This window comes from Podospora pseudopauciseta, mitochondrion (assembly GCF_035222475.1).
Source record: "Podospora pseudopauciseta strain CBS 411.78 mitochondrion, complete sequence, whole genome shotgun sequence".
Taxonomy (NCBI): domain Eukaryota; kingdom Fungi; phylum Ascomycota; class Sordariomycetes; order Sordariales; family Podosporaceae; genus Podospora; species Podospora pseudopauciseta.
The window spans coordinates 470-28,223 of NW_026946662.1; the positions used below are offsets into that span (position 1 = coordinate 470).

Below are 27,754 nucleotides of genomic sequence, written 5' to 3' on the forward strand. Positions count from 1 at the left end.
ATATCAGGAGGGGTATCATTGTGAATCGAGAGATGAATGTTATCTACAAATGCTAAAGATATAGGGACTCTATATTTAATTTTTGCATTATTTTCGGGATTACTAGGTACAGCGTTCTCTGTATTAATTAGAATGGAGTTGAGCGGGCCAGGTGTTCAATATATTGCAGGTGCGCCGTTTAACGTGCGTTTTAAGTCCGGGGAATTAGACCCTATAAGCTACTGTTGTTGCTTATTAAACCTACTGACTTATCTCATGACGAAAGGATTGAGGGAGTGTAGCATGTCAGTAAATCCATATCTAACGATAGCTATTAAATCAGTTGAGAGTGGAGAGGTAAAAGCTTCCTATGTATTAAGATTACTAACTATGGTAGGATTATGTGTTTCCATAGGGATTAAGATAGCTATAGCCCTATATTGAGTATTGATTAAGATATCTGCAAGCTTAATCAAAAACAGTTACTCATTTACTACCTCGGAGAGAGGACATATAGTTTACAATGCTAAGGGAAGACGAAGACTTAACGTGGGGAACTCGGGATTGCCTAAGGGGAGAAATTCCTATGGTAACGGATCCGTAGTAGTAGGTGTGTCATCCGGTAAATGGATACATACCAAAGTACGGAAGTCAAAGGTATCTCCCAAATCTGAGGCTCGCAAGGGTCAAGGATCCCTAGGAGAAATGCTTATGTACAATGAGAGAGGGCAATGTATCAACGCTTATGAAGTAATTTGCAAGCTTGAAGCTCTTTATACTGCTTATATGAATATTAAATCTGAACCAGGTAACATGACACCAGGAGTCGACTCGGAGACACTGGATGGAATTTCTAAGGAATGATTTGAAAAAATTTCGGAGCAACTGAAGAATGAACAATTCCGTTTTAGACCAACGCGTAGGGTTTACATACCTAAAGCGAATGGGAAGATGAGACCACTAGGAATCGCGTCTCCTAGAGATAAAATAGTTCAGAGGTCTTTAGGGCCATACTTGAACAAGTTCTAGAACCAAGGTTTCACAGTAGCTCACATGGGTTCAGACCAGGTAGAGGTTGTCATTCCGCTCTAGCAACTATTAGATATTGGAATGGTATTAAATGATTTATTGAAGGAGATATTAAAGGCTTCTTTGATAATATAGATCATCACATACTTGAAAAGCTACTAGTTAAACATTTTCAGGATCAAAGATTCATTGATCTTTATTGAAAAATGGTTAAAGCTGGTTATGTGGAATTTGATAAAGATAAAAGTTCGATAATTGGGGTACCTCAAGGAGGAATCGCTAGTCCTATACTTTCAAATCTAGTACTTAACGAACTTGATGAGTTTGTCCAGAATATTGTGGATGAATTTAATGAGAAACTTAAGGGTGGTAAACACACTAGTAAAAATCCTGCGTATGTTGTAATTGACAGCAGAATAGGTAAAATTACAAGATTAGAAAGAAAGCTAAAGAGCAAGGGTCAAGAGCTGGACTCCGGTAGAAAGTTAGAAAGAATGAAGTTAATCAAGGTTAGAGCTACTATGCCTTCCATGATTCCTAATCCAGATCTAGCTAAGATATACTATGTAAGATATGCTGATGATTGACTTATTGGCGTTGCTGGGTCATCTGAAACAGCAAGAGCAATAAAGGAGAGAATTGCTGCTTACTTAAAAGATGTATTAAAGTTGGAATTATCCATGGAGAAAACTCTAATAACTAATGCTTCCGAAGATAAGGCTTACTTCTTAGGTACTGAGATTCAAAGAATCTCGAGTGTAAAGGGTGAGATTAAAAGATTTAAGAATATAAAAGGTCATCCTCAAAGAATACCTACTACTTCCACAGTAATGAATGCACCAATCAGTAAACTGGTAACAAAGTTAGCTGACAAAGGTATTGTTATTTGGAAATCTAAGGCTCTTAATGAGGATAACCTAATACCTCAACCCATATTAAAATGGGTAAATCTACCAATAAGAGATATTATACTTAGATATAAGATGATCTGAAATGGTTATATTAATTATTATTCCTTTGCTGATAATAAACCAAGATTAGTACTTATCTACTGAATACTAAGAAAAAGCTTAGCCAAGACCCTTGCAACTAAACTAAAATTAGGAACAGTTAGAAAGGTATATTTGAAGTTTGGAATCAACTTGAGATTTGAAATACCAGGTACTGATAACAAAAGCATAGAATTTACAAAAGGTAATCTATTACCTACACCCAAAAACTTTAAAGGTAAGACTAATTTTATAGACAATCTTAAAGTAGTAGAATGATCATTAAGGACTGTAAGTTTTTTTAACTATGTCTGTGCCAGCTGTGGTGCAAGTGATAATTTACAAGTTCATCATGTTAAACATATTAGAACTATAGATGTAAAACTTAGTGGGTTTGATAAGCAGTTAGCTGCTATAAACAGAAAACAAGTTACTCTGTGCATAAGTTGTCACAATAAGGTCCATACTGGAAAATATGATGGGATGTCTTTAAAATATATGAAAGATATCAGCAAACCTGAGTTGAATCAACAATAAGTTTAGAAAATAATATTAGCAATAATTAAGTATCTCATAGTAACATTTGACATTAGTAATCGCATATTACCTTTGATGGAGAGCCGTATGCGGTGAAAGTCGCACGTACGGTTCGGAGGAGAGTTGTTGGTTTCTAAGGTCTATATAGACTAAGGACTGGCTGCTTATCCTACATAACCAATTATATAATAGCATCATTACAGCGCATGCCTTACTGATGATTTTCTTTATGGTTATGCCAGCTTTAATCGGTGGTTTTGGTAAGAATAAAATTCAAAGTTTTACTACATTAGTATCTTCAAAGGATAAAAATAATTTAAATTCCTTACGAGATAAATTGGGTCCTTATCTAGCTGGATTAGTTGAGGCTGACGGTTCATTTGCTGTTCACGATATAAATTCAAAAGCTAAGAAATATTCACCTAAATTAATAATAGTTTTTAGTTTAAGTGATAAACCTTTAGCTGAAAAACTAACATCTATTACTCAAGTAGGTAAAATATACAATAGAGAAAGTCAAGGTTGTGTATTATGAAGTATTCAAAATAGTGAAGATGTATTAAAAATAATCCATATTATAAATGGTTATATGCGTACACCTAAAATAGAAGCATTACATCGTACAATACTTTGATTTAACGTTAATAGGGATACGGATATTAAACCTTTAGATTTGGATTTATCACCTATAGATAGTAACAGTTGGTTAGCTGGGTTTACAGACGGAGATGGTAATTTCAGTATAACTTTAACAGATAGAAAGAAAAAAGGTGTAGTTACTTCAAAAAGAGTACAAGCTTTTTTCCGCATAGAGTTAAGACAAAATTATCATAGAGAAGTTTCAATATATCAAGGTGGCATAAGTTATTTTGAAATACTAGATAAAATAGCTAGATATCTTAAAGTTAATTTATATTCTAGATCTAGAGAACAAAAAGATAAGATTTTTTATTCTTTTATGGTAATATCTCATAACTCAGAAAGTCATACAAAAGTTATTGATTATTTTAACCGTTATCCTTTATATTCTTCTAAATATTTAGCATATAAAGATTGAAAATATGTAGTTGAACAAATTAAACTTCGTAATGGTAAACCTTTAACCACTGAAAATATAAAAGAAATCAAGCAAGTTAAAGATCAATTTAATAATAAACGTAAAGAATTTGATTTTTCTCATTTAGATATTCTTGATAGTTAAAATTTAATTAAGAAATTGCCAAAGGTAGTAGTAATACTATCATATAAAAATATAACTATTTGCGGGAAATTCCTAAAGTTTTATTATAGGAGCTGTGAAAATTTAAGGCTGGCACGAGCTTTGAGCTCTTATTAAACGTACATAGCCCTTAAAACTAATAAAAATAATAATGGATAATCCGCAGGAAACGAAAATAAATTAAAATTTAATTTAGGATCCTCAGAGACTACACGTTATACTCCATTAATTTAATGGATGAAGATATAGTCCAAATGTAATTTAACGATTACAACAAAATGAATTTCTTATTACCTCTTTTAGTAGGTGGGCCTGATATGGCATTCCCTAGACTTAATAATATCAGTTTCTGATGTGCGTCGTTGTGGATATTGATAGGTTGTACTGCTCTTGATCCAGCTTGAACTATGGAAATAGTCATAGGACTAATTCACCTATTAAGGTTGGTGATAGAGATCAGTTCCAATAATCTTCCTATATATTGTAAATCATGTAGCTTACCACAAGGGGAAATCCTGGAGGGACCAGAGCATGCTACAAAAGCGATACCCGGACTTTGAGTCTATGATGTATTGCAAGATAAGTTCTTCATGGTGGAATATATTGTTAGCGAGGCCCAACTGAACCTTTTGGAACATATTTGCGTCCATATGTTATTGTTAATATTATCAGATCAGAGTAATATTAAAGGAAGCGATAACAAGCAGAATCTACAAGATGAATACAATACACCTAAAAAGAACATACACTATCAAGAATCAACTACGAGATTGCCTAAGAAGAGTAATCTTTATGGTAACGGAGGATCAATATTAGGTTATAACCCTAGAATTCAAGTTATAACTAAAGTGATCCAGCCTTCAAGATCATTTATAGCTGCTGCTGGTAACGGTACAGCGAATGAAATGAAATTAGTGTTAAAAGACAAAAAATATGTCAATCTTTATCAATTAATATGTTCCAAAGACTTACTAATTCAGGCATATAGAAATGTCCGAAGTAATCCAGGTGGTATGACTCCTGGAATTGATAATATCACATATGATGGAATCAATGATGAGTTTTTTGAAAAATTAATCCTAGAACTAAAATCTGAGAGATTTAAGTTCACTTCGGTGAAAAGGGTTTATATCCCTAAAGCTAATGGTAAAACCAGACCTTTAGGTATACCAACATCTAAAGATAAAATCGTGCAAGAAGCTATGAAGATATTATTAGAATTAATCTATGAACCGATATTCTTGGATGTATCCCATGGATTTAGACCTAAAAGGAGCTGTCATACGGCACTTCATCAAATATCTAAATGGAATGGAACTACATGAATGTTGGAAGGAGATATCAAGGGATTCTTCAACGAAGTTGATCATCAAGTTTTAATTAAAATCTTGGAAAAGAAGATAAAAGACCAGAGGTTCTTTGACCTACTCTGAAAACTTTTTAGAGCTGGATATATAGATGATGGAGTTAAATATAACACATATACTGGTGTTCCGCAAGGAGGAGTAATATCCCCAGTATTATCGAATATATATCTACATGAATTTGATTTATTCGTGGAAACCCTGATAAAGAAATACTCGTCCGATAAGGACTTTATTTCTAAGGTTAACCCCATAATAGTTAAATACTCCTCTAAATTGTCTCGGTTGAATGATAAATATCAAGCAACAAAAGACAAAGAGATACTAAAGGAGATCATTAAGTTAAGGGCCGAAAGGAACAAACTTCCTTCAAGGATCAGAAATGGTACTAGAGTAAGGTACACTAGATATGCTGATGACTGAGTTATTGGGATAATAGGTGATCAAGAATTAGTTGCAAAGATTAAAGAAGAATGTAAAGCTTTTCTTCGGGATATACTTAAATTAGAGTTAAGCGAAGAAAAGACGAAAATCACAAATGTAACCGAAAAAGAAGTTAGATTCTTAGGGGTTGATATTAAAAGAAAAGGTGGTGGAGAATCCAAAATTGTACAAAGACAGGTTAAAGGAAGACTGATAAAGTCCAGAATTAATAACAATAGATTATACTTCTATGTACCTGTTCGCGATATAATTAAAAAGCTTGAAAAAGCAGGATTCATTAAAACATATACATCTGCAAACGGAAGAGAAAAGCTCGCTCCAAATGCTATAACAAAGTGAATATTTTTAGACCATAGATCGATTCTTTTAAGATACAATGCAGTAATAAGAGGGCTTCTTAATTACTACTCTTTCGTAGACAATAAGATTGCGTTTCACTCCATTGTAAATTTTCTAATACATCATTCTTGTGCTAAAACTATTGCAAGAAAACTTAATTTACCCAATAGGGCTCAAGCATTCAACAAATTTGGCAGAAACTTAACAGCACCAGGTGAGGGAAAACTCAAGCCCATGGAATTATTTACTCTTGAGAGCTTTAAGAAGACGACTAGTCTATTAAATTCTTTTGTAACTAACCCTGTCGATCCTTTTTCTGTAACTAACTGAAGTCTTAGGACACAAATTAACCTCTTTGAACCTTGCTGAGTGTGCGGTAACCCTGATGATATAGAAATGCATCATGTGAAACACCTCAGAAAGGGAGGGGTGAAATCCACAGGTTTCACCGCATTGATGTCAATGTTAAATAGAAAACAAATTCCGGTATGTAAAGGATGCCATGTAAAAATCCACAAAGGTCTTTACAACGATATGAAATTGAGTGAATTACACGTCAAAAAGAACAAAGATAAATAAAGATAGCATTAATTCTTAAAGGGGGAGAGCCGTATGCAGGGAAACTTGCACGTACGGTTCGGAGGGAGGTCTCTCGTTGCCAGTTCTAATCAATTGATAAGGATCACGGTGCGGGTTATCGACCCTACTATTACCACCTAGTTTAATATTATTAGTATTCTCTGCATGTATAGAAGGAGGTGCTGGTACAGGATGAACTATTTACCCTCCATTATCAGGTGTACAAAGTCATAGTGGACCTAGTGTGGATTTAGCTATATTTGCTTTACACCTATCAGGGGTAAGTAGTTTACTAGGGGCTATGAATTTCGGGTTCTCTGTATTTGTTTTTAAATTTTTAAAAAATTCAAGAAGCTTTACATTAATTATTAATAAATGTTATTTTAGCACTAAACCTAAACAAGAGTTTCAAAACAACTTTAGTAATGACAACAACTCAGGTGGTGATAATAACTCTAAAAAAAATAGTTCCCCTGAAAAAAATAATAAATCTAAATTGGACAACCGTTGAAAAGAGATATTAGGTAGAACAGGTCCTAATAAACATAGCCATGTTCTAGCTATTGAGCTTATTAATAGTGGTGAAGCTGTGACTGCTAAAAAAATTAATGAAATTTTAGCTTACTGTAATATTAAAATTACAGATCAAGAATTAAAATCTTTAATTAATACTCCTAGTTTTACTTTAACTAATTTAAATGAAAAAAGTATAACTAAGGAAATTCTTAAAGATAAACTTGGTTTACCTAATAGTAAAGAAAGAATACCTGGTATTTATATATTTACACACCTAAGTACAGGTAGAAAATACGTAGGTTCATCTTCACAGTTAGCTTTTAGATTAAATGGTTATATTAATCTTTCTCATAGAGAGAGTGGTCTATTAATCCCTCTCTTAAAAAAAGAAAGGTTAAAAAATTTTGCTTTACAAGTCTTTCCCTTTTATAATAATTACATAAAAGGTTCAGAAATTGTACTAGAACAATATTATTTATTAGACCCTAGTTTTACATTAAATACTATAAGAGTTGCAAATAATCCTAGTGGATCAAATTCTAAGAGTTTATATATGTATAATAGAGATATGACCTATTTATATTTTTTTTCAACACAACAAATAGATTTTATTAGAAAATTAAATATTCATCATACCACATTTACTAAACATTTAGAAAATGGTACTTTTTATTTAGGAAAATATCTCTTTTCAAGAATGCCGGTGTTAACAGCTAAAGTTAAAGATATGTCTTATTTAGATTTAGGTTTAATGTTGGAAAAAGATAGAGTTAAGTATAATAAAAATAAACCTCTAAATAGTTCATCTAAAGCAGTTATATTAACAGATGTAAATAATTTAGAAAACACTATAGTGTTACCTAGTTTAGGTAAATGTGTGGAATATTTACAAGACAAGGGTCTATCCGCTTCTCAAATAACATTGGTTAAATATATTAATTCAGGTAAAGCATATAAAGGATATTTATGTAAATTCCTATAAAAACAAATATTACGCAAATGAGGTTCATATTAAATTTCTAACTATATGCTGGAACAGCTCAGTGTCTATAGGTACTTTTAATAGTGAAAATCCTATAGGCTATGCTCAATCAGCAGGAAACCAAAAATAAAAGGGATCTTGCGGGGGCGGAAGCTCCCCATGCTAAACTTTTATTGAGTAGGATCCTCAGAGACTATACGTTAGACACCGTATTTTAATATACGCTGAAGATATAGTCCACTATAGATATAAATTATATCTAGTGTCATTACAACAATAATGAATATGAGAACTCCTGGTATTAGATTACATGAAGACGGTAGTTTTACGTCTATTTGTGTATAAGAATCAAACTCCGGGGACACCCTAAAGCTCTAGTAACCAAGGTTGTAAAGGAAACTTTACAACTGGCCTGATTAATGCCTCAGGGTATGGTAATATCACTACAGATGAAGTAAAACTGAAATGGGTTATCGCGGATCTAAATCAGTGATTGGTTTATCTCAGCATAGATCTATTACTGTAAAAGAGCAACGAGTAGACGGTTCTTCAGTATTTAAATACTGTAAGGTGTACTCTAGTCGCCGGGAAACCGGTTCTGGGGTGAAACGATATACTAGGATTATTGATCTAATATACTTACTACTAGGTTTAAAGATCTATTTCCTATGTATAGACATTCAATCTCCCTGACTTATATATATTAATAATATTTTTAATATTGATTGTAACTTAAAATTAATCATATATTTCAATATGTAAAAAATTATTATTAGCCTATATAAGGAATAAACCGAAATATACTACTAGTAATAATAAATTAAACCCCTATTATGTCACAGGGTTTTGCGATGCTGAATCTTGTTTTAATATAACTATTAGTAAAAATCCTAAACAGACTTTAGGTTGAAGTGTTAAATTAGTTTTTAACATACATTTACATTCTAAGGATTCAAATAGTTTATATCTAATCCAACGTTTCTTTGGTGTAGGTAGTGTAACCCTACATGGAAAAACAGCTATGTACCAAGTAGTAAGATTAAGTGATTTAGCTTGTATAATTGAACACTTTAGTATTTATCCACTAAAGACTAAAAAATTTGCAGATTTTTTATTATTTAAAAAAGCTTTTGATATTGTAAAAATTAAGGAACATCTTACTAAAGAAGGTTTAATAAATATTATCAATATAAGAGCTTCTATAAATAAAGGTTTACCTGAAAGATTAAAATCCGCTTTTAGTAATGTTATACCTGTTACAAGACCTCAAGTTCCAAAAGCTATTTTAGATTCAAATAATCCAGATATTAAATACTGAATAGCAGGATTTGTATCGGGTGAAGGCTGTTTTATAATTAAAACAAGCAAATCTAAAACACATAAATTAGGTATAAGTGTTACTCTTAATTTCTTGGTATTTCAAAATATACGAGATGCCTATTTATTAGAAAGCTTTTCGCAAGTTTTTGGTTGTGGTTCTTTTTCTATTAAAGAAAAGACTGCTATAGGTACATTTGCTGTTACAAACTTTAACGATATAGTAGACAAGATTATTCCTTTTTTTGAGGAGTATCATATATTGGGGGCAAAAGCTGAAGAGTTTAAGGATTTTAAAGAAGCATCTGTTCTTATTCAATCTAAAGCACATCTAACTAAAGAGGGGTTAGATAAAATTCTGTTGATTAAATCAAGAATGAATTTTTCAAGAGAATTATAATAAGTAGTATAGAATTTTTATATATAAGGACTTATATTTGAATTCTTTTGTAGGCGCAAGCTCTATATTTAAATAAGGCGCAAGCTCTAAAAAAAAATATGTTTACAGGGGCGAGCTCGAATTACAAAAGAAAAAAAAGATAGGGAAGTCTTTATGTGCTACAAGGGTTGATAATAACTCTAGATTAAAGTTACCACATTGGCTATCTAAATAGCGGTTGTCAATAAAGTATTAATAGAGTTTTATTTGATAAACGCGTTTATTCTTTTGTGGAGCGAAACTTGCTTTATTTGGATGAGCTGTAATTATTACAGCTGTGTTATTATTATTATCTTTACCTGTTTTAGCCGGTAAGTTTATAGAAATTGTGCCGGGTTTAAATCTGGAAAATTGCTGGGAATTGTGGTTATATACCACACAATCAGCAGGAAACCTATCAAGTTTGTACTTTTTGGGTATCTTCAGAGGCTATACGTCAGATTTTATTTTTTGTAATAGTTCTAGTGTAAGTTTAAAAAAAGTTTTACGGTCGCGAAGTACGCGTAGCAGCTATAATACATACGGCTTAAGAAATTATACAAATAAAGCTCTTATTGCTAATGGTTCAATTACGCAGTTTGCCTATTATATAGCAGGCCTTATAGAAGGAGATGGTACTATTCATGTACCTAAATCTGAAAGATCTAATAAAGGAAAGCTTAACTATCCTTCTATTCAAATAGTTTTCCATTTGAAAGACTTACCCTTGGCTCTTTTAATACAAAAGGAACTAGGACATGGTTCTATTTCTAGAAAAAAAGGCCTTAATGCCTATATATATACTGTTAATAGCATTGAAGGGGTAATGTTGTTTATTAACTTACTTAATGGTAAAATGAAAACTAATAAAATTTTTGCTTTGCATAAATTAATTGATTGATATAATGAATATAGAGGTACTTATATAGAAAAAAAAGGGTTTAATACTGAAACTATCTTATCTAATGCTTGATTATCTGGGTTTATAGAATCAGATGGGCATTTCTCGCTTAGAAGTACTGAATCTGGTAAATATCCCAAAATAGAATGTAAGTTTGAATTAATCCAAAAACAAAAAAATGGCAATAAAGATAATTTATTCTTTCTAGAAGAAATCGCTATTAGTTTATATTCTGTAGTTAAATCTATTAGAATGGATAGCAAGAACCCTCAATATAGAATTAGAACAACTAATTTAAAAGCTAACTTAGCAGTTGTTGATTATCTTACCAAATATCCTTTATTTGGTACAAAATTATTAGATTTTAATGATTGAGCTAAGGTTGTAGGCGTCTTTGCAGCCGTAAAAAAAGGTCCATTCAAGCATAAAGAAAATATGGATTATGTAAAACAGATTAAATCAAATATGAATGATAAAAGAACTGTTTTCGTATGGGATCACTTACAAAACTTTTACAAATTAAATAATTAAGATATGGCCCCAACATACACGTGAGTGTATGAGAATCTGCTTTAAGCTTATTTAAGGCGCGAGCTTTAAGCTTCTAAGTTATTATTTAACATGAGACTAGGTCTCGCAGATCAAGATAATTAATTTTTGGCAATCACAATGCTTTTAACAGATAGAAATTTTAATACATCATTCTTTGAAACAGCTGGTGGTGGTGATCCTATTTTATTCCAACATCTTTTCTTTAAACATATTTTAATTAATGATTTAGTATTAGCCATCTTATTTATAATAATAGTATTTAATAAATCTAGTACAAATGTATTAACATCCTCGTCTAAATTAGAGGATGATTATAGTACTCCAGTAAATAATTTTAATTTTGGATCTTTTGCTTCAAAATTTGTTGAACTTTTTCCTAACGTTACTTTACCTTCAGAAAGATTCTTAACTTGATTTATAGGGTTTACTGAAGGGGAAGGATCTTTTATTGTTAACAATAGAGGTGATCTTTGCTTTGTTATTACACAAAGTACTATAGATATTTATATATTAGAATTCATAAAGGAAACTTTAGGTTTTGGTAAAGTAATTTCACAATCTAAAATTACTAGTAGATATGTTACACAAAACAAAAAAGAAATTGAACTACTTATTCATTTGTTTAATGGTAATCTTATCTTACCTCGTAGAAAGGAACAATTTGAAAAATTTATTCAAGGATTTAATATATGAGTAACTAAAGGAAGAATTCTTTTAAATCCGGTTGAAATTAGACATACTTCTATTTTACCTAGTTTAAATAATAGTTGACTTACAGGTTTTACTGATGGAGAAGGTTGTTTTACTTGTTCAATAAATAAAAATAAAGGGTTTAGTTTTAATTTTAATATTTCTCAGAAATGAGAGCAAAACATAGTAATATTAGAACATCTTTGTGTTTTATTTAAAGGAGGAATAGTGTCAAAACATGCAATAGATAATGTAAATGAATATAGATTAGGTGGAATATATAGTTGTAAAAATGTATTTCCTTATTTTGATAACTATCCTTTAATGACTAAAAAATCTGCTTCTTATATTGCTTGAAAAGAAATACATCTAGATTTATTAAATAAACATCATTTAGACCCTGTAAAACGTGTAGAAATAATAGAAAAATCTAGATTAATTAATAAATTCAATTAAAATATTAGGAAAAAAAGTCAAGGTTTAATGTATATGTTATGAAGCTCTTAGGACAGATGTAAAACTAAACAAGATCCAAAAGAGTGAATATTTTAGGCGCGAGCTCTGAATATACCTTAGATTTAGTTAGTATTAAGTAATTATTGCTTGCAACTCTTAAGTATAATGCGTGTATAATTTGGTACACGTTGTTGTACATATCAGTTTAAAATTGATATAAGGAAAAGTTAATATTAATACTAGCCACATTGGTGTTTACGGTCAAGGAATTTTTTTCGTTCAAAGACCGTTGGTTATTTAAGTGACCACTACAGACTAGTTCACCGATGGGTAGCTGAAATGCTGCTTAATGTATAGTCGATTTCTTCCATAATCTATATGCACAAGCCCAGCAGTATCGCTGGTACCTGGATTTAACAAGAAAACATTAATTATATTAATGATAAGTTAAATTTGAAGAAATGGATTCTTCGGTCGAGAATGGCCCTTAAATGAAAATTTATCGCAACAAACTATAAGCGAGGAGTTCGTTTTATATTTCTTAGGTACTATTAGCATAAGTTGTACTTTATTGTACACCGCTATAGTAAAAATCCTTAAAATTTACGATAATTCGCAAGTAACCAACGCGCTTAGCACGCAAGTAGGAACTTCAGAGACCATACGTTTGTTAAACAAAAGATCAGTTCATAATTTAAGTAACAATGATAAGGATTTAAAATTTAAAGAATGGTTAGCCGGATTAATAGATGGAGATGGTTGTTTTCAATTATCTAAAAAAGGTTATGCAAGCTTAGAAATTACAATGGATATTAGAGATGAACGAGCTTTGCAGGCTGTAAAGAATATTTACGGGGGTTCAATTAAATTAAGATCAGGTGTTAGTGCATTGAGATATAGATTACATAGTAAAAAAAAATTAGTTGATCTTATTGATGATGTAAATGGTCTTATAAGAAATCCTGTCAGATTAATACAATTAAATTATATTTGTGTTAATTATGACATAGCTTTAAAATACCCTGAAAAATTAACATTAGACAATGGTTGATTCTCAGGATTTTTTGACGCTTGTGGTAGTATTCAACTAATTCCACTGGCGACTGGTCTATCGCACTCTCTGGAAAAAGGAGAGAGAATAGTTGAAAAGGACCCCCAATTAGTTATATCTGTGACTCACAAGGATTATAATATTGTAATTAATTATAAAAATTTCTTTGGAGGTAATATAAATATAGTTAGTAATGGTCGATATGAATGATCTATAGAATTACGAGATCAAATCATTGACTTTATAAACTACATAAAGACTTCTCCTATACGGGCATTTAGACATAGAAAATCCTATTTAACACCAATGTTTTTTAAATTAGTAGATATAAAAGCACATCAAAGTTCCAAAAATACTATATTAAATAAAGCATGGAAAATTTTTGACAATAAATTTAATCGGTATATACATACTAAATGTAACAACTCACAATATTTAGGTAATACTGTTCCCATGAAGTTAATAGTCTGAGGATCTTATATGGGTTCAGGTATTTATTCTGGAAGATTGTCAAACCTAGGATTAAATATGTATAAATTTACTAATTATCAACGGTCAGTTATAGTAGGTATATTATTGTCGGATGCTTGGCTAATTATAGTTAAAGGTGGAAAAAATCCTAGATTAGGTTTTAAGCAATCTTTAGATAAATCTTCTTATATATGAAATGTTTTTATGATATTAGCTCCTTTTTGTCAGAGTTTACCTAATCTTCAGACTAGTAAAAGAAATAACAAAACGTTATATAGCTTTAGTTTTTATACTAGATCTCTCCCTTGTTTAAATGAATTTTATTTACTTTTTTATGAAAAAAATAAAAAGGTAATACCATTTTTTACAGAAATTTACCATTTATTAACTCCTGTTGCATTAGCACATTTTATAATGGGAGATGGACAAAGAAGAGATTTTGGATTAGTGTTATGTACTGATTCTTTTACTATACAAGAAGTAGTTATTCTAATTAATGTATTAATTATACGATATTGCTTAATCTGTAAGATTCGAGAAAATAATAAAGGTCAATACCGAATATATATTTCTGAGAAGTCTATGGATAAATTAAGAGCAATAGTATTACCACATATGATTGATACTATGTTATATAAATTAAATGTAAACTCTGAAAATAAGTAAAATTGCATATGGAACAGTTACTATAAAGAGTACTGATTGACAACTATCTATTTCAGCTAGTCAAAAGACTTCTGAGTTACTAACACCTTTAGTTGAATTGTTCGGAGGTTATGTCTATATTGATCGTGGTGGGCAGGGATCTTTTAAATGATATGTTACCAAAAAAGAAGATATACTAAACTTAATTGAGTACTTTAAAAAGTATCCTTCAAGATCTGCTAAAAATAATAGATTACATTTAATACCAAAAATATATGAGTTCAAGGGTATGAAAGCTCATATTGCTCCTTCAGAATCTTTATTGGCTAAAAGCTGAAATATCCTTATTAATAAATGAAAAAATTATGAATAAGTTATGTGTTTAAAGATATGGTCCACACATTTTTTTTTAATGTTGCATCCCGAGGTTTATATATTAATTATACCTGCTTTTGGTATAATAAGTACAACAATATCTGCTTACTCAAATAAAAGCGTATTCGGTCAATATGGCTCTTTATTCAGCTTCATCGTCTGAATAATGCAACAAACTATATTCGGGGAAATTCTTTTAGAATTAAAGATGTTTATTTCTTTATTCTTGAACAACCTGCAGATAACCAAAGCGTTGTATACGTCATCAAGTGTAAGAGAGTTTTTAAGTAACCCTTTACATGTACACAACAGTAGTAATAGTTTTATTAATTCATTTCATAATGCGGGTCGCTCAGTGGAGTACGCACCATTAAATGTGGTGGCGAAGTTACTTCACAGAAATATGCTTAATTTAACTGTGCTTAGTATCCTTTACGGAGTGCAAAAAATATTTCGAAAAAACTCATTAATGTCTTTAATAATCCCATCTGTGTATACAATTTTCTCTATGTACATCAATAGTCGTAAGTTTAGTATTTTAAATTCTATTAATACTGATAATAATTTACACCCTTATTATGTTACAGGTTTTACAGACGGGGAGGGATGTTTTTTTATTAATATTAGACCAAGACCCAATCGAAATAAAGGTTATGCGGTAGAGCTATTATTTAAGATAACCTTGTCTTCAAAAGATAAATTGCTATTAGACAAAATTAAAGATTTTTTTGGAGTAGGAAGATTGCTATCTCAAGGAAGTTCTGTTTCGTATACTGTAAGATCTTTAAGAGATTTACAAGTTATTGTAGATCACTTTGATAAATATCCGTTAATTTCTAACAAGTATGCTGATTATATATTATTTAAACAAGTATTTGAATTAATGAAACAAAGTCAACATTTAAATGCAGAGGGTTTAAATAAAATAGTGTCAATAAAAGCTGCATCTAATAGAGGCTTATCAAGTAGTTTAAAAACGTTATTTCCTGCACAAGCTAAAATACCTGTTATAAGACCTTCGGTTAACAATCAAGATATTCCAAGTCCACACTGAGTTGCTGGATTTGTTGAAGGAGAAGGTAGTTTTTACATAAAAATATCTAATAAAAATGTAATAAGTTTTAGATTTTTAGTTACTCAACATATTCGAGATATAAAATTGTTGGAAAATTTAGCAGAGTACTTAAACTGCGGTTATGCTATACCAAGATCTAATAGTCTTAACCACGGGGATTATTTTGTCACTAAAAAAGATGAAATTAGCAGAATAATTTTACCTTTCTTTGATAAATTTTCTCTTCAGGGTAATAAATTGAGAGATTACTTGGATTTTAAAAAAGCTGTGGAATTGAAGTGTAACAACGCTACTCTTACTCAGGATATCTTAGCAGAAATTAAGGGATTAAACAAAGGAATGAACAAAAATAGAATATCGGAACCTGGCGAGAGTCGAGGTGAAGAAGAAACAGAGCAGAATTTTAATTCCTTGTCAATAACTAAACCCAACTTTATCTCACGTATCACAAAAAAACCCCTAGGGTCGTATATAAATAAAAGACACTATTTTAGTAGTGCTATTGTCAGAGGTTCTAGGGGTAAGTATTTACCTAATACGTCTGAGGCTGTGTTTCCCGAGCAACCTAGGGTTTGTGGATTATTAAATAAGCAATCTAAATTTTTAGAGTGATTGGCGGGGGTTATAGATGGAGATGGGCAGTTTAAGACTTCTAAAAAAGGGTTTTCAAGCTTACAAATTGTAATGGATAATAATGATAAACGCGCCCTTTATGAAATAAAGCATAAATACGGAGGTAATATTAAACCGATTTCAGGATCTAATGCCTTAAAATATAAATTGCTTAACCCTAAAGGGTTAACAGCTTTAGTTAAAGATGTAAATGGTTTAATAAGAAATCCCGTGAGAATACTTCAATTATACAGGGTATGTGAAAATTATAATTTAAACCTTTTAGAACCTAAACCTTTAACATATTATAATGGCTGATTTAGTGGTTTACTGGATAGTGACGGATCTATACATATAGATGAAAAGCTGGGTCAAATAATTATTAGCGTAACTCAAAAAAATAAAATGTTGTTAGAACCTTTACAAATCTTATATGGGGGAAGAGTAAATATCATAAAATCTAAAGAAGCATTTCAATATTCTATCTATAGAAAAAACGAAATACTTAAATTAGTAGACAATTATTTTAAAATTTGCCCCTTAAAAACATATAAAGCTACTACGAAGCTAAATTTGATAAAAGAATTCTATGAATTAAAAGATTATCGAGATTTATGAATTAAAAAGGGAGATTCGGATTTGTCATACTCACAGTTAGGGATAGAAAAACACAATCAATGGGTATTATTTAAAAACAAGTGAGATAAAATATAGAAATATGAAAATTAATGCATAAAAAAATGAAAAATTATTATTATATGTGAGTAGGAATCTCAGAGGCCATACGTTTGTTGCCGACAAAAAAAAATGAAAAAAAATACAAATAAAAACAGTATGGCTCGAAATATGCAGGGACGCCATAGATTGATATATCAATTTACTATTACTAGATACTAGGGTAGGTGGAAGCTCGTTAAATTACGTGATTTCATTCCTAGTAAAAATTCTGGTAATAATGGACAACCCGCAGATAACCAAAGCACGTAGTGAAAACTACAAACCCGGGATAACAGAATTTCTTGGGTTATGCATGTGAGTAGGAATTTCAGAGGCCATACGTTTGTTGCCGACGTCTTCTTTTTTTTCTAAAAAAAAGAGGATAAAAGATTTAATCTTTGCATTATTGCAATGCTCTATAAGATTAGAAAAAGGATATTTTTTAATGAAAAACTTAAAATACAGTACTTTAGCGAGCGACTACTCAGAAAATAGTTTAGCTAATACTCGTAATAAAAATAGTTCTCCTTTTAAAGAAAAGGAAGATAGATTTAATGAGTGATTGGCTGGAATTATAGATGGAGATGGTTGTTTTCAATTATCTAAAAAAGGTTATGCAAGTCTAGAAATAGTTACACAACTAAGGGATAAACGTATTTTATATTTAATAAAACAAAAATACGGAGGAGCAGTTAAGCTTCATGCTGGGGATAATTACTTAAGATATAGATTACATCATAAAGCTGGTTTATTAAGTTTAATAAATGGTATAAATGGTTTAATTCGAAATCCAATAAGAATTCTTCAGTTAGGTAAAATTTGTAATTTATATGATATAAAGTTAAAAGATACTCAACCATTGACATATTATAATGGATGATTGTCCGGATTTTTTGATACTGACGGTAGTATCTATTTGAATGAAAAGTCAGGTCAAATTTTTATAACTGCTTCCCAAAAAAATAGATTTATTTTAGATGCCTTGGTTGAATTATACGGAGGTACTATCTATGCTATGGTAAAACAAGATGCATTTAAATGAACTTGTTATAAAAAAAAAGAAATTTTATCTCTAGTTAATGACTATTTTAAAGTTAATCCTTGTAGATCTGAAAAATTAACAAGATTAACTATGGCTAATAGATTCTATGAACTTAGACAATTACATGCATATTCAGCTTCGCCTGCCTCAGATTTAGGTAAAGCTTGAAAACATTATTTGGTTAAATGAAATAGTTTATTAGACAAGGGTGCACCGTCTTCGTTTTCGGATGATGGAGAGTAAATATTAAAAATTATAGAGTGTTTTCATAAATTTTGTACTTCGTCGGCAAAGAGATGGTCCATTTTCATTTAATTGAAAAGTATATTGGTATGGTGTACGCCATGATGTCTATTGGAATTTTAGGATTTATCGTTTGAAGTTGAGTCATGATGGCTTCACCCTATAGTGATATAGGGAATATAATTAATTTCGCTATATGCTGGAACAGTTTAGTGCTAATTAGTACCTTGAACGGTAAAAATTTAATTAGCTATACTCAATCAGCAGACAATTTGTCCCTGAATTCCTGCGCAAGCATACTTCGTTCGGATAGCAAACAAAGCGTCTCAGAGACTACACGCGAGACATCTTTTAAATTTTCGGTCTTTCATGATTATTATAATACATTATTTAAAAATAAAAGTCATCTATCTGATGAATGATTAACTTGATTTATTGGGTTTGCAGAAGGAGATGGAGCTATTCAAACTTATGATGAAGGTAAAAGAGTTCGTTTCGTTCTTACTCAAAAAGAAAGTGATATACTTTATAAAATACAATTTAAATTTAATATAGGTGTTGTTAAACATTTCCCTCAAGGAAAGAGTGGTAAAAATAATGATTTTTATAGATGAATAGTTGATAACCCTTCACATATTTTACTTTTAGCTTACTTATTTAATGGTAATTTAGCTCAAAATCATAGAATAGAACAACTAGCTCTATGAGTTAATGCTTTAAATAATCGTTTTGGCTCTAAAACTATAAAATTAAATAATACTCCTGTTTTAGTTACATTACGCGATGCATGATTATCAGGATTTACTGATGCTGAAGGTTGTTTTAATATATCTATTACAGCTAACTCAAGATATACACAAGGTCGTGTTATAAAAATGCGTTATATATTAGATCAAAAAGATAGTATTATATTAAGTAGAGTATGTGAATTATTAGGTTTTGGTAAAGTAACATTAAGATCAGGAACAGATAGTGTTTATCGTTATACAGCGACTGGTTTTAAAGCATTGAATGATGTAATAGCTTACTTTAAATTATTTCCATTACAAACTAAAAAAGTTCTTTCTTTTGAAAAATGATTTATTGTACATAATCAAATGTCTAATAAATTACATTTAACTGATGAAGGATTATCACAAATAATAACTATACAAAAACAAATTAATTTAAATAACAGTGTGACAAATAAAACAGGGGGGGCTTTGCACGCACACCATTAGGAAAATTTAAAAGATGAAGATATAGTCCGACACTCTTTGTGAAAGGAGCATACAAATTGTATGGGTAAATATCTCAGAACGGCCGCCCTCCTACAAAGGATGGTGACTAAATATGCTACGCCTAGGGTGGGGCGATATATGCCGGCCAGCCAGCCAGAAAATATTTATTAACAGTTTTGAAGGGAGAAATCCTTTTATCATTTAGCTTCGAATGATGGGTACCGCCGCTGAAGCTAAAAATGATGATTTTATCTCTGATTTATCTTTTATTAAATTTAATAAACTTTACTCTAAAAAATTTAATACTACACTTGATCTTAATTGATTAGGTTGATTTGTAGGATTTTCCGAAGGAGACGGATATTTAGGTATTAATGAAAATAGACCTGTATTTGTTTTAACACAAAAAGAGTCTAAAATTTTATACGAAATAAGAGATATTTTACAATTTGGTTATGTAAAAGATTTTGGTAAATTCTCTAGATTTATTGTTAGAGATCAAGCTAATATTATTTTATTATTCTATCTATTCAATGGTAATCTTCATATTAAACACAAAATCAATCAATTAATAAGATGATCTTCATTATTAAATAAAAATAATAATCTTTTAAATGTGATTACTAAACCTGTTAAATTATCTTTTAATAATAGTTGATTCTCAGGGTTTGTAGATGCTGAAGGTTGTTTTAATGTATACGTATCTAAAACCAATAAAAGTATTAGTTTAAGATTTATTGTCGATCAACAATATGGATTATCATTATTTAATGATCTAAGAGATCTCTTAGATTCAGGTTCAATTTATGCACGTAAAAATGATAATTATAGATTTGCTATAACTAATTTAAATAAATTGCCTTTAGTTATAGAATACTTTAATGTTTATATGTTAAGAACAAAAAAACAATTAGCATTTGAAAAATGACAAGTATTTTACAATTGTGTTTTAAATAAAGAACATAAATCCCTAGAAGGAATGAAGAAATTAAAAGAATTAAGTTTATTAACAAATAAAGATAATGATTAGATATCTTCAAATTTTGCATTGATATTCTGATTAGGTGCAGTGGGTTAAAAATCCCACCTAGTTATTATTATTAGTGGCAACTTCCCAGAGAAACACGAAGTATTACATAATATGTTTTAAATAATAACCGGACATGGTGAAAACGGTTAACAATGCCCTTAGTTGAAGACCGTCGGTGACTCGGATCATCGCTACAGACTGGTTCACCTACGTAGAGCTGAAACGCTTGCGAATGTACAGTCGGAACTTAGTGATCTGTTAATAGATTGGTGCAAAGGGTTTGATATTATTATAAATAAATATTTATTAAATTTTATCTAAATGATCAGAACATTAGAAAAACACCTAGGTTAAAAAAGTGCGCGTGTTTAAATTTAATTTGCTCACGCAGTACGCAGTGAGTAAACCTATCTAAGTTTGCATATGTATACAGTTGGTTTAGACGTGGATAAACTTGTGTTCACGGGAAAAATCTTGCTATATGCTGGGAACTCTTGATTAAGTAATCCACTCGTATTAATTGCGTTAGGCAAAATTTACTTATATTATACAAGACAATCAGCAGGAAACTTTAGTTTTAGTACAAAGGCTCAGGCTGTTACTAAAAATACTTATATTAAATATTTAGAATTACCTAAAATATCTGAACATGCTCCTAAACATAATAAATTTAATGAGGAAGAGTTTGGTTATTTTTTAGCCGGATTAATTGAAGGTGACGGTTGATTCGGTAAAAAAGAATTACACATAATATTTTCTGAAACTGATACATCCTTGGCTTATTTTATTAAAAAACGTATCGGCCATGGTAACGTTTATAAGATCAAAGACAAAAAAGCTGTAAGATATATTTGTAAAAATAAAGAAGGTTTGTTAATTATATTATCTTTAATTAATGGTAAGTTTGTAAGTAACTATAAATATGATCAATTAGTAAAACACAATTACTATGAAGATTTTAATATTAATGTTCTGCCCCCTTTAAATTATTTATCTTTAGATAACCCTTGATTAGCTGGTTTTGCTCAAGCTGATGGTTGTTTTTATATAAGTGTTGTAAAGAGTAAAACACATAAAGCAGGGTATAGTGTAAGATTAGAGTTCTCTTTAAAACAAAACGATGAACTACCTTTAAGATTATTATATAATAGTTTAGGTATGGGGAATATTTCTCAATACCATACAGGAGTATGATGTTATAAAAGTTCGGGATATAAAACAGCCGCGGTTTTAATAAATTACTTCGATAAATATAATGTTTTTTCAGGTAAATATGTTGATTATATTAAATTTAGAAAAGTTTATATTATGATAACAGAAGGAAAACATTTAGATAGTAAAGGTATTTTAAAAATTAAAAGTATTACAACTAAAGGATCCTCAGAGACAAGCACGCAAGAAGTTTAATATTATATATTAAATTAAGATACTGTCCAAAAATCGCTCTCTTTATTGACAAGAGCTTACTTTACAGCTGCAACATTAATAATTGCAGTTCCTACAGGAATTAAAATATTCTCATGATTAGCTACATGTTATGGAGGTTCTATTAGATTAACTCCTTCTATGTTATTTGCTTTAGGTTTTGTATTTATGTTTACAATTGGAGGGTTAATAAATCACTTAGCTCTCCCTTTAAAGACCACTATATGCTGGGGACTTCTGACAATCATACTACTAGAATTTTATTTAAATTCAGTGAAAATGTATAATTTTGAACAATCAGCAGGTAACCAAAAGATAAATAAAATTATCTGAGTAGGAACCTCAGAGACTACACGTGGTCCTCGTAGTATTTTTACGAGAAGATATAGTCCGTGAAATAAAAATTCATTAATTAATTTATCATTTTATAATTCTCTTATCTATAAACACAAAAATTTTGTTCGTTATTACTCTACTTCTGGTGATCTAAAAGAAGATAATATAAAAGATTTGAATCCTGTAGTATTATATGAAAACTTTAAAGAAGATAGAGCTCAGATTTTAAAAGAACAGAAAGATAAATCTGGTGTATATTGTCTAATAAATAAGATTAATGGCCATTCTTATGTAGGAAGTTCTATTAATTTAGCTTCTAGAATGAAAAATTATCTTAATAATACTTTTTTAAAAAGTAGACAAAATGTAAATATGCCTATTGTAAAAGCTTTACTTAAATATGGTCAATCCAATTTTTCTTTATTAATATTAGAACACCACGTAGAAGTAAAATCTTTAATAATTAGAGAGACTTATTTTATAACAACGGTAGCACCCTATTATAATATATTAAAACAAGGTTACTCTTCTTTAGGGTATAAACATACTGAAGAAACTAAAAAGCTATTATCTCAATTAGCCAAAAATAGAGTTCATAGTGATATAACTAAAGGTTTAATCGCAAAAGCTTTAACAGGTGAAAATAATCCTTTTTATAATAAAAGTCATTCTATTGAAAGTAAAGTAAGAATTATAGAAGCTAAATCTGCTTACCCTGTTTATATCTATAATTCATTTAAAGAATTATTAGTTATTTTCCCTTCTGTTTCTACTATAGCTAACTTAATTAAATCTAACCATTATACAATAGTTGATGCTATAAAAGAACAAACTATATTTAGAGGAGAATGGTATTTTACTAATTTACCTTATCATATAGAGGATACTCCTATTATATCTAATTGAATTTCTAAGGAATCTGAAGAATTAATATCAAATATAAATAAAAATAGTCACATAAGAAAAGCAGTTTTCGTATACGACATCAATAGAAAGTTTATAGGTAAATATGATGGAGTAACAGATGCTCAAAAGGCTTTAAATTTAAGTCACAGTACTATAAAAAAATATGCCAAATTAGGTGCTGTATATGGTGGTTATATATTTAGTTATGAAAGATTAAATGATTAATGAATTTTATTCGTAAGTGGTGTAGTTTTAGCGAACGCCTCTTTAGATATAGCATTCCACGATACGGTTTTGATTGTTTTATTTAGTATATTTATACTAAATTATTTTACTACTCTAAAACCATATAAAGATAGTTTAAGTATTAATAGTTTGATCCCTAAACCGAAGGTTATGGGATTAGGAGGGACTCAGCAAGCTCTTAATGATAATTTAAGTGATTCAACTATAAATGAAGTTATTGATTATAATGAATATATAAAAATGTTTTGAGTAGGATTGATGGATGGAGATGGTAGTATTCAAGTTAACCATTGACGCAAACAATCCTTACAATATAGGCTAGTTATTAAATTATCTAATATTCAATCTAATTATAATATGCTGGTTCAAATTGCTAAAATAATAGGTGGAACAGTAAGAGTTACAGGTAAAGGAGGAGATGTTATTTGAGTAGTTAATAAGAAGCAAGAAGTAGAAGAAATTATAAAAATTTATGATACTTATCCTCCTTTAACTTCAAAGAAAATATGTCAACTTGCATTCCTAAAAACTTGTTTAACTCAAACTTCAGTAGAAACTTATTTATTAAACAGAAATTTGAAATATGATCAGCAGTTAAATATTATAAAATCTAATATTGATTTAAAAATACCTTCCTATTTTAAAGGATGATTATCCGGGTTTATAGAAGCTGAGGGTTGTTTTTCGATAAGAAAATCTAATAACCATTCTTTTTCAATAGGGCAAAATGATGATCTTTACTTAATTGAAGCTATTAAACTGTATTTTGAATCAACAAATAAAGTTAGAAATCCTTACGGTAAATTCTATGCAGTAGAGATATATAAAAAAGAAGTACTATTAAAAATAATCTCTCATTGTACTAACTATCCTTTATTTGGTGAAAAATTAGAGTCCTTAAAAAAATTCCATCAAAAGCTTTCTTAGTAAGTGTCGTGTTGTCATGTCACCATGAAAAATTTCATACGTTTTTCGGTAAAATTTACTTTAGGACTTTTATCTAAAGCTAACCTAATGTTAATTTTGCTAACGGTGAAGCCTTATGTGTTTTCTTAATGCAGAAAATAGAAGGGTCGCTGCGAAGCCAAAAATGTGCCCTCATGTAAGGTAATACCGTGGAAACCAAAGCAAATAAATTCCACAATTTATTGGCGAGTAGGTTCCGTAGAGACTAAACGTGACAATCAAAAGTTTATTAAGTTAAACGATTAGATAAGTTATAGTCCGATCCACTGCGTGAGCAGTGTTGTATGTAAAAAAAAATTTTTGAGCAATCTTCTTGACTTACTATGTAGTTGCTCAACTGGGCCATTAGTTAAATTTAATATAGAAAATCTTAAATTTGTTCTTCTGCATTTTGACAAATTGCTGGAAGCTTTTATTAAAAGGTAACTTAACGAAGGTTATATCGTTCGAGTTCACCTTGATAAGAAGAATCAGCAGCCAAGCTTTATAATTAAAGTAGGTTCAGAGACTAAACGTCAAATATCTTTTTAAATAAAACTATATACATTCGGGACGAAGTCCCGAAATATTACCTTAATATGATACTTATATTCTTACGCGAGCGAGGAGCTTGCGTCCTATAGGTTTAACTAATCAAAAAAAAAAATACCATTATAATACTAAGGTGATTCACTTTTGCTATACTAGTATTATTTACATAAGGTAAAGATATAGTCCAAATAATAGAAAAATTATATTATGCATTTCCACTACGTTTTAAGTATGGGTGCTGTGTTTGCAATGTTTAGCGGTTGATACTTCTGAATACCTAAAATGTTAGGTTTAAATTATAATATGACTCTATCTAAAGTACAATTCTGAATACTTTTCATAGGGGTTAACGTAACTTTCTTTCCTCAACATTTCTTAGGTCAAGTAGGCCCTTTATCATAGGTATATGATAATCGCACAACACTATATGCTAGGAACTCTCATAATATATGAGACAATTAGCAGGAAATCAACTTAAAATCAACTTATTTAGTTGAACCCTCAGAGACTACACGTGTTGCAACTTATACGTTGAAGATATAGTCCTATAAACATAGTGATATGTTAAATATCTTGCTACTCTACTTTCATAAGAGTTATTTATTATAACTTATGTGGATAGAGTTTATAACGATAAATATTTTTATTCATAATTGCAATAAATTTATTTATTTAATAGCAAGAAATAAAGCTACAGTATGTTTTATTATATCTGTTTTTCATGCTTTCGGTCTTTGTACTTTTGAGCTATTCAGCTTCATTCAACGGATCTAAATATCCGTTAGGGCAAGATAGTAAAAATATATCTGATACATCAGAGGCTAGTCATAGTACACAAGGAGATCCTGAAGGACCTTCTAAAAAAGATCCAAAAAGTAATAAACCAAATAAAAATACTGAAAACTCTAAGAGTTTAGCTAAATCTCCTGTTTACCCTCATACACCTATTAAGGTGTATCAAGTAGCCAGCATCTCTAAGTCCGATATAAATAAAGACTTTAAAGATGTGTCTATAATATACATGTGATTTAATAAGGTCACAGGTAGAGTATATATAGGTAGTGCCATTAATGGGTCTAAACGTTTAGGTACTTACTTTCAGCCTTCTATTCTAAGAAAAAATAGTTTAATCTATCAAAGTATATTAAAATATGGACATGATAACTTTTCTGTCATTATTTTAGAGATTTGCGGAAAAACATCTACTGTCACTAAAGATTATATATTAGAGAGAGAAAAGTTTTACTTGGATTGGGCTTTAAAAACTTATGGTTTGGCTGTTTTAAATATGCTTAATATGCCAGGATCTAGTATGGGTTACAAACATACGGAAGAAAATTTATTAAAGATGAGTGAACTAAAAAAAGGTGAAAGGAATCCTATGTATAATAAGGCTAAATCCGATGCTTTTATAGCTCAACAAATTAGAGATAAATCGGGTGAAAATAATCCTATGTTTGGTAAGACTAAGTCTGAACAGACTTTAGCTAAATTAAGAAAAATGATCTTTGTGTATGATGTTACACAAGATTATAAATTGTTAGGGGTGTATCCTACTGTTATGTGTACTCGTTTATTTAGATTGTGTAACAATACCTTAAAAAAAAGGATAAACAATAAGGAAATACATAACGGTAAATACTTCTTTTCTAAAGATCCTTACAACTCTGATGAGGTATAGTTATTTGGTTAATAAGGTATCTAACCACGATACTTTTGTAAAATTTATAATGTAAATACTATATTTACATTATATTGACATAATGTAGAATAAAGCTACAAGGAATTAGGATTAGTTCCCCTTATAATTAATAAATATAAGGTAAAAAGAAGATGAATTTCAAGAAAAACTTTACACTTCTTCTCTTATTTAAGTGATGCAGTGCGGTGCGGTTCCTTAAGGGCCCCGATACAAAGTTAACTTGAAGCGAAGCTTATTTTTAAAATATATAGAGCGAGCTTGCGCCTACGAAGTATGCATACTACGCCGCGCGATATATACTACCTACCTATATATAATAAATAATAAGAACGTTCAACGACTAGAAGGAAAGTCTTTATGATAACAACCTTCCACGAGCCTCTTCCGTCAATTAAACTTAATAATGACATAATAGTTAAGTAAGACGATGACATAGTCTGAACCCATGTGAAAATATGGGGATTAAAGGGTAAATCCTTTAACGTAACATAATTGGCCTAGAAGAATTAGCGATTACCCTGATGCATTTGCAGGTTGAAATTTAATAAGTAGTTTTGGGTCAATCATAAGTGTAGTAGCTGCATGATTATTCTTGTATATTGTATACTTACAATTAGTTGAAGGAGAATATGCAGGTAGATTCCCTTGATTAAACCCTCAATTCTATACAGATACTCTACAAGCTCTTCTAAATAGAAGTTATCCTAGTTTAGAATGAGCTTTAAGTAGTCCACCGAAACCTCATGCTTTCGTAAGTCTTCCTTTACAATCCAATATATTAATAAGTGGTTTTTAGGTTTAATAGAGGCTATTAAGGGACCCTTAATGAAATTAACTTTAACTAGTAAAC

General features: G+C 30.1%; 2 protein-coding genes across 2 annotated transcripts, besides 32 other annotated features; both read left to right on the forward strand. All coding sequences in view use genetic code 4, as the record gives it.

Annotated features, from left to right (window-relative positions):
* Nucleotides 1-27,700, forward strand: cox1 (cytochrome c oxidase subunit 1; the record flags this gene model as incomplete). Its single annotated transcript has 18 exons — nucleotides 1-169; nucleotides 2,708-2,796; nucleotides 4,035-4,107; nucleotides 6,608-6,787; nucleotides 8,243-8,289; nucleotides 9,972-10,046; nucleotides 11,274-11,367; nucleotides 12,776-12,786; nucleotides 14,897-14,983; nucleotides 18,623-18,682; nucleotides 20,677-20,679; nucleotides 21,213-21,242; nucleotides 22,248-22,404; nucleotides 23,698-23,747; nucleotides 24,988-25,005; nucleotides 25,413-25,583; nucleotides 26,979-26,989; nucleotides 27,400-27,700. 18 exons carry the CDS (start codon nucleotides 1-3, stop codon nucleotides 27,698-27,700), a joined length of 1,626 nt encoding a protein of 541 aa, XP_062761045.1.
* Nucleotides 170-2,707: a mobile genetic element.
* Nucleotides 172-1,008: a mobile genetic element.
* On the forward strand, nucleotides 1,215-2,534 carry QC763_0115340 (uncharacterized protein; the record flags this gene model as incomplete). The annotated part of the gene is made up of 1 exon: nucleotides 1,215-2,534. One exon carries the CDS (start codon nucleotides 1,215-1,217, stop codon nucleotides 2,532-2,534), a length of 1,320 nt encoding a protein of 439 aa, XP_062761044.1.
* Nucleotides 2,797-3,735: a mobile genetic element.
* Nucleotides 2,797-4,034: a mobile genetic element.
* Nucleotides 4,108-6,607: a mobile genetic element.
* Nucleotides 4,110-6,479: a mobile genetic element.
* Nucleotides 6,788-8,242: a mobile genetic element.
* Nucleotides 6,790-7,977: a mobile genetic element.
* Nucleotides 8,290-9,971: a mobile genetic element.
* Nucleotides 8,999-9,694: a mobile genetic element.
* Nucleotides 10,047-11,144: a mobile genetic element.
* Nucleotides 10,047-11,273: a mobile genetic element.
* Nucleotides 11,368-12,775: a mobile genetic element.
* Nucleotides 11,370-12,311: a mobile genetic element.
* Nucleotides 12,787-14,499: a mobile genetic element.
* Nucleotides 12,787-14,896: a mobile genetic element.
* Nucleotides 14,984-17,254: a mobile genetic element.
* Nucleotides 14,984-18,622: a mobile genetic element.
* Nucleotides 17,496-18,542: a mobile genetic element.
* Nucleotides 18,683-19,762: a mobile genetic element.
* Nucleotides 18,683-20,676: a mobile genetic element.
* Nucleotides 20,680-21,212: a mobile genetic element.
* Nucleotides 21,243-22,199: a mobile genetic element.
* Nucleotides 21,243-22,247: a mobile genetic element.
* Nucleotides 22,405-23,697: a mobile genetic element.
* Nucleotides 22,407-23,684: a mobile genetic element.
* Nucleotides 23,748-24,632: a mobile genetic element.
* Nucleotides 23,748-24,987: a mobile genetic element.
* Nucleotides 25,006-25,412: a mobile genetic element.
* Nucleotides 25,584-26,978: a mobile genetic element.
* Nucleotides 25,924-26,883: a mobile genetic element.
* Nucleotides 26,990-27,399: a mobile genetic element.
* Nucleotides 27,701-27,754: the final 54 nt, after the last annotated feature.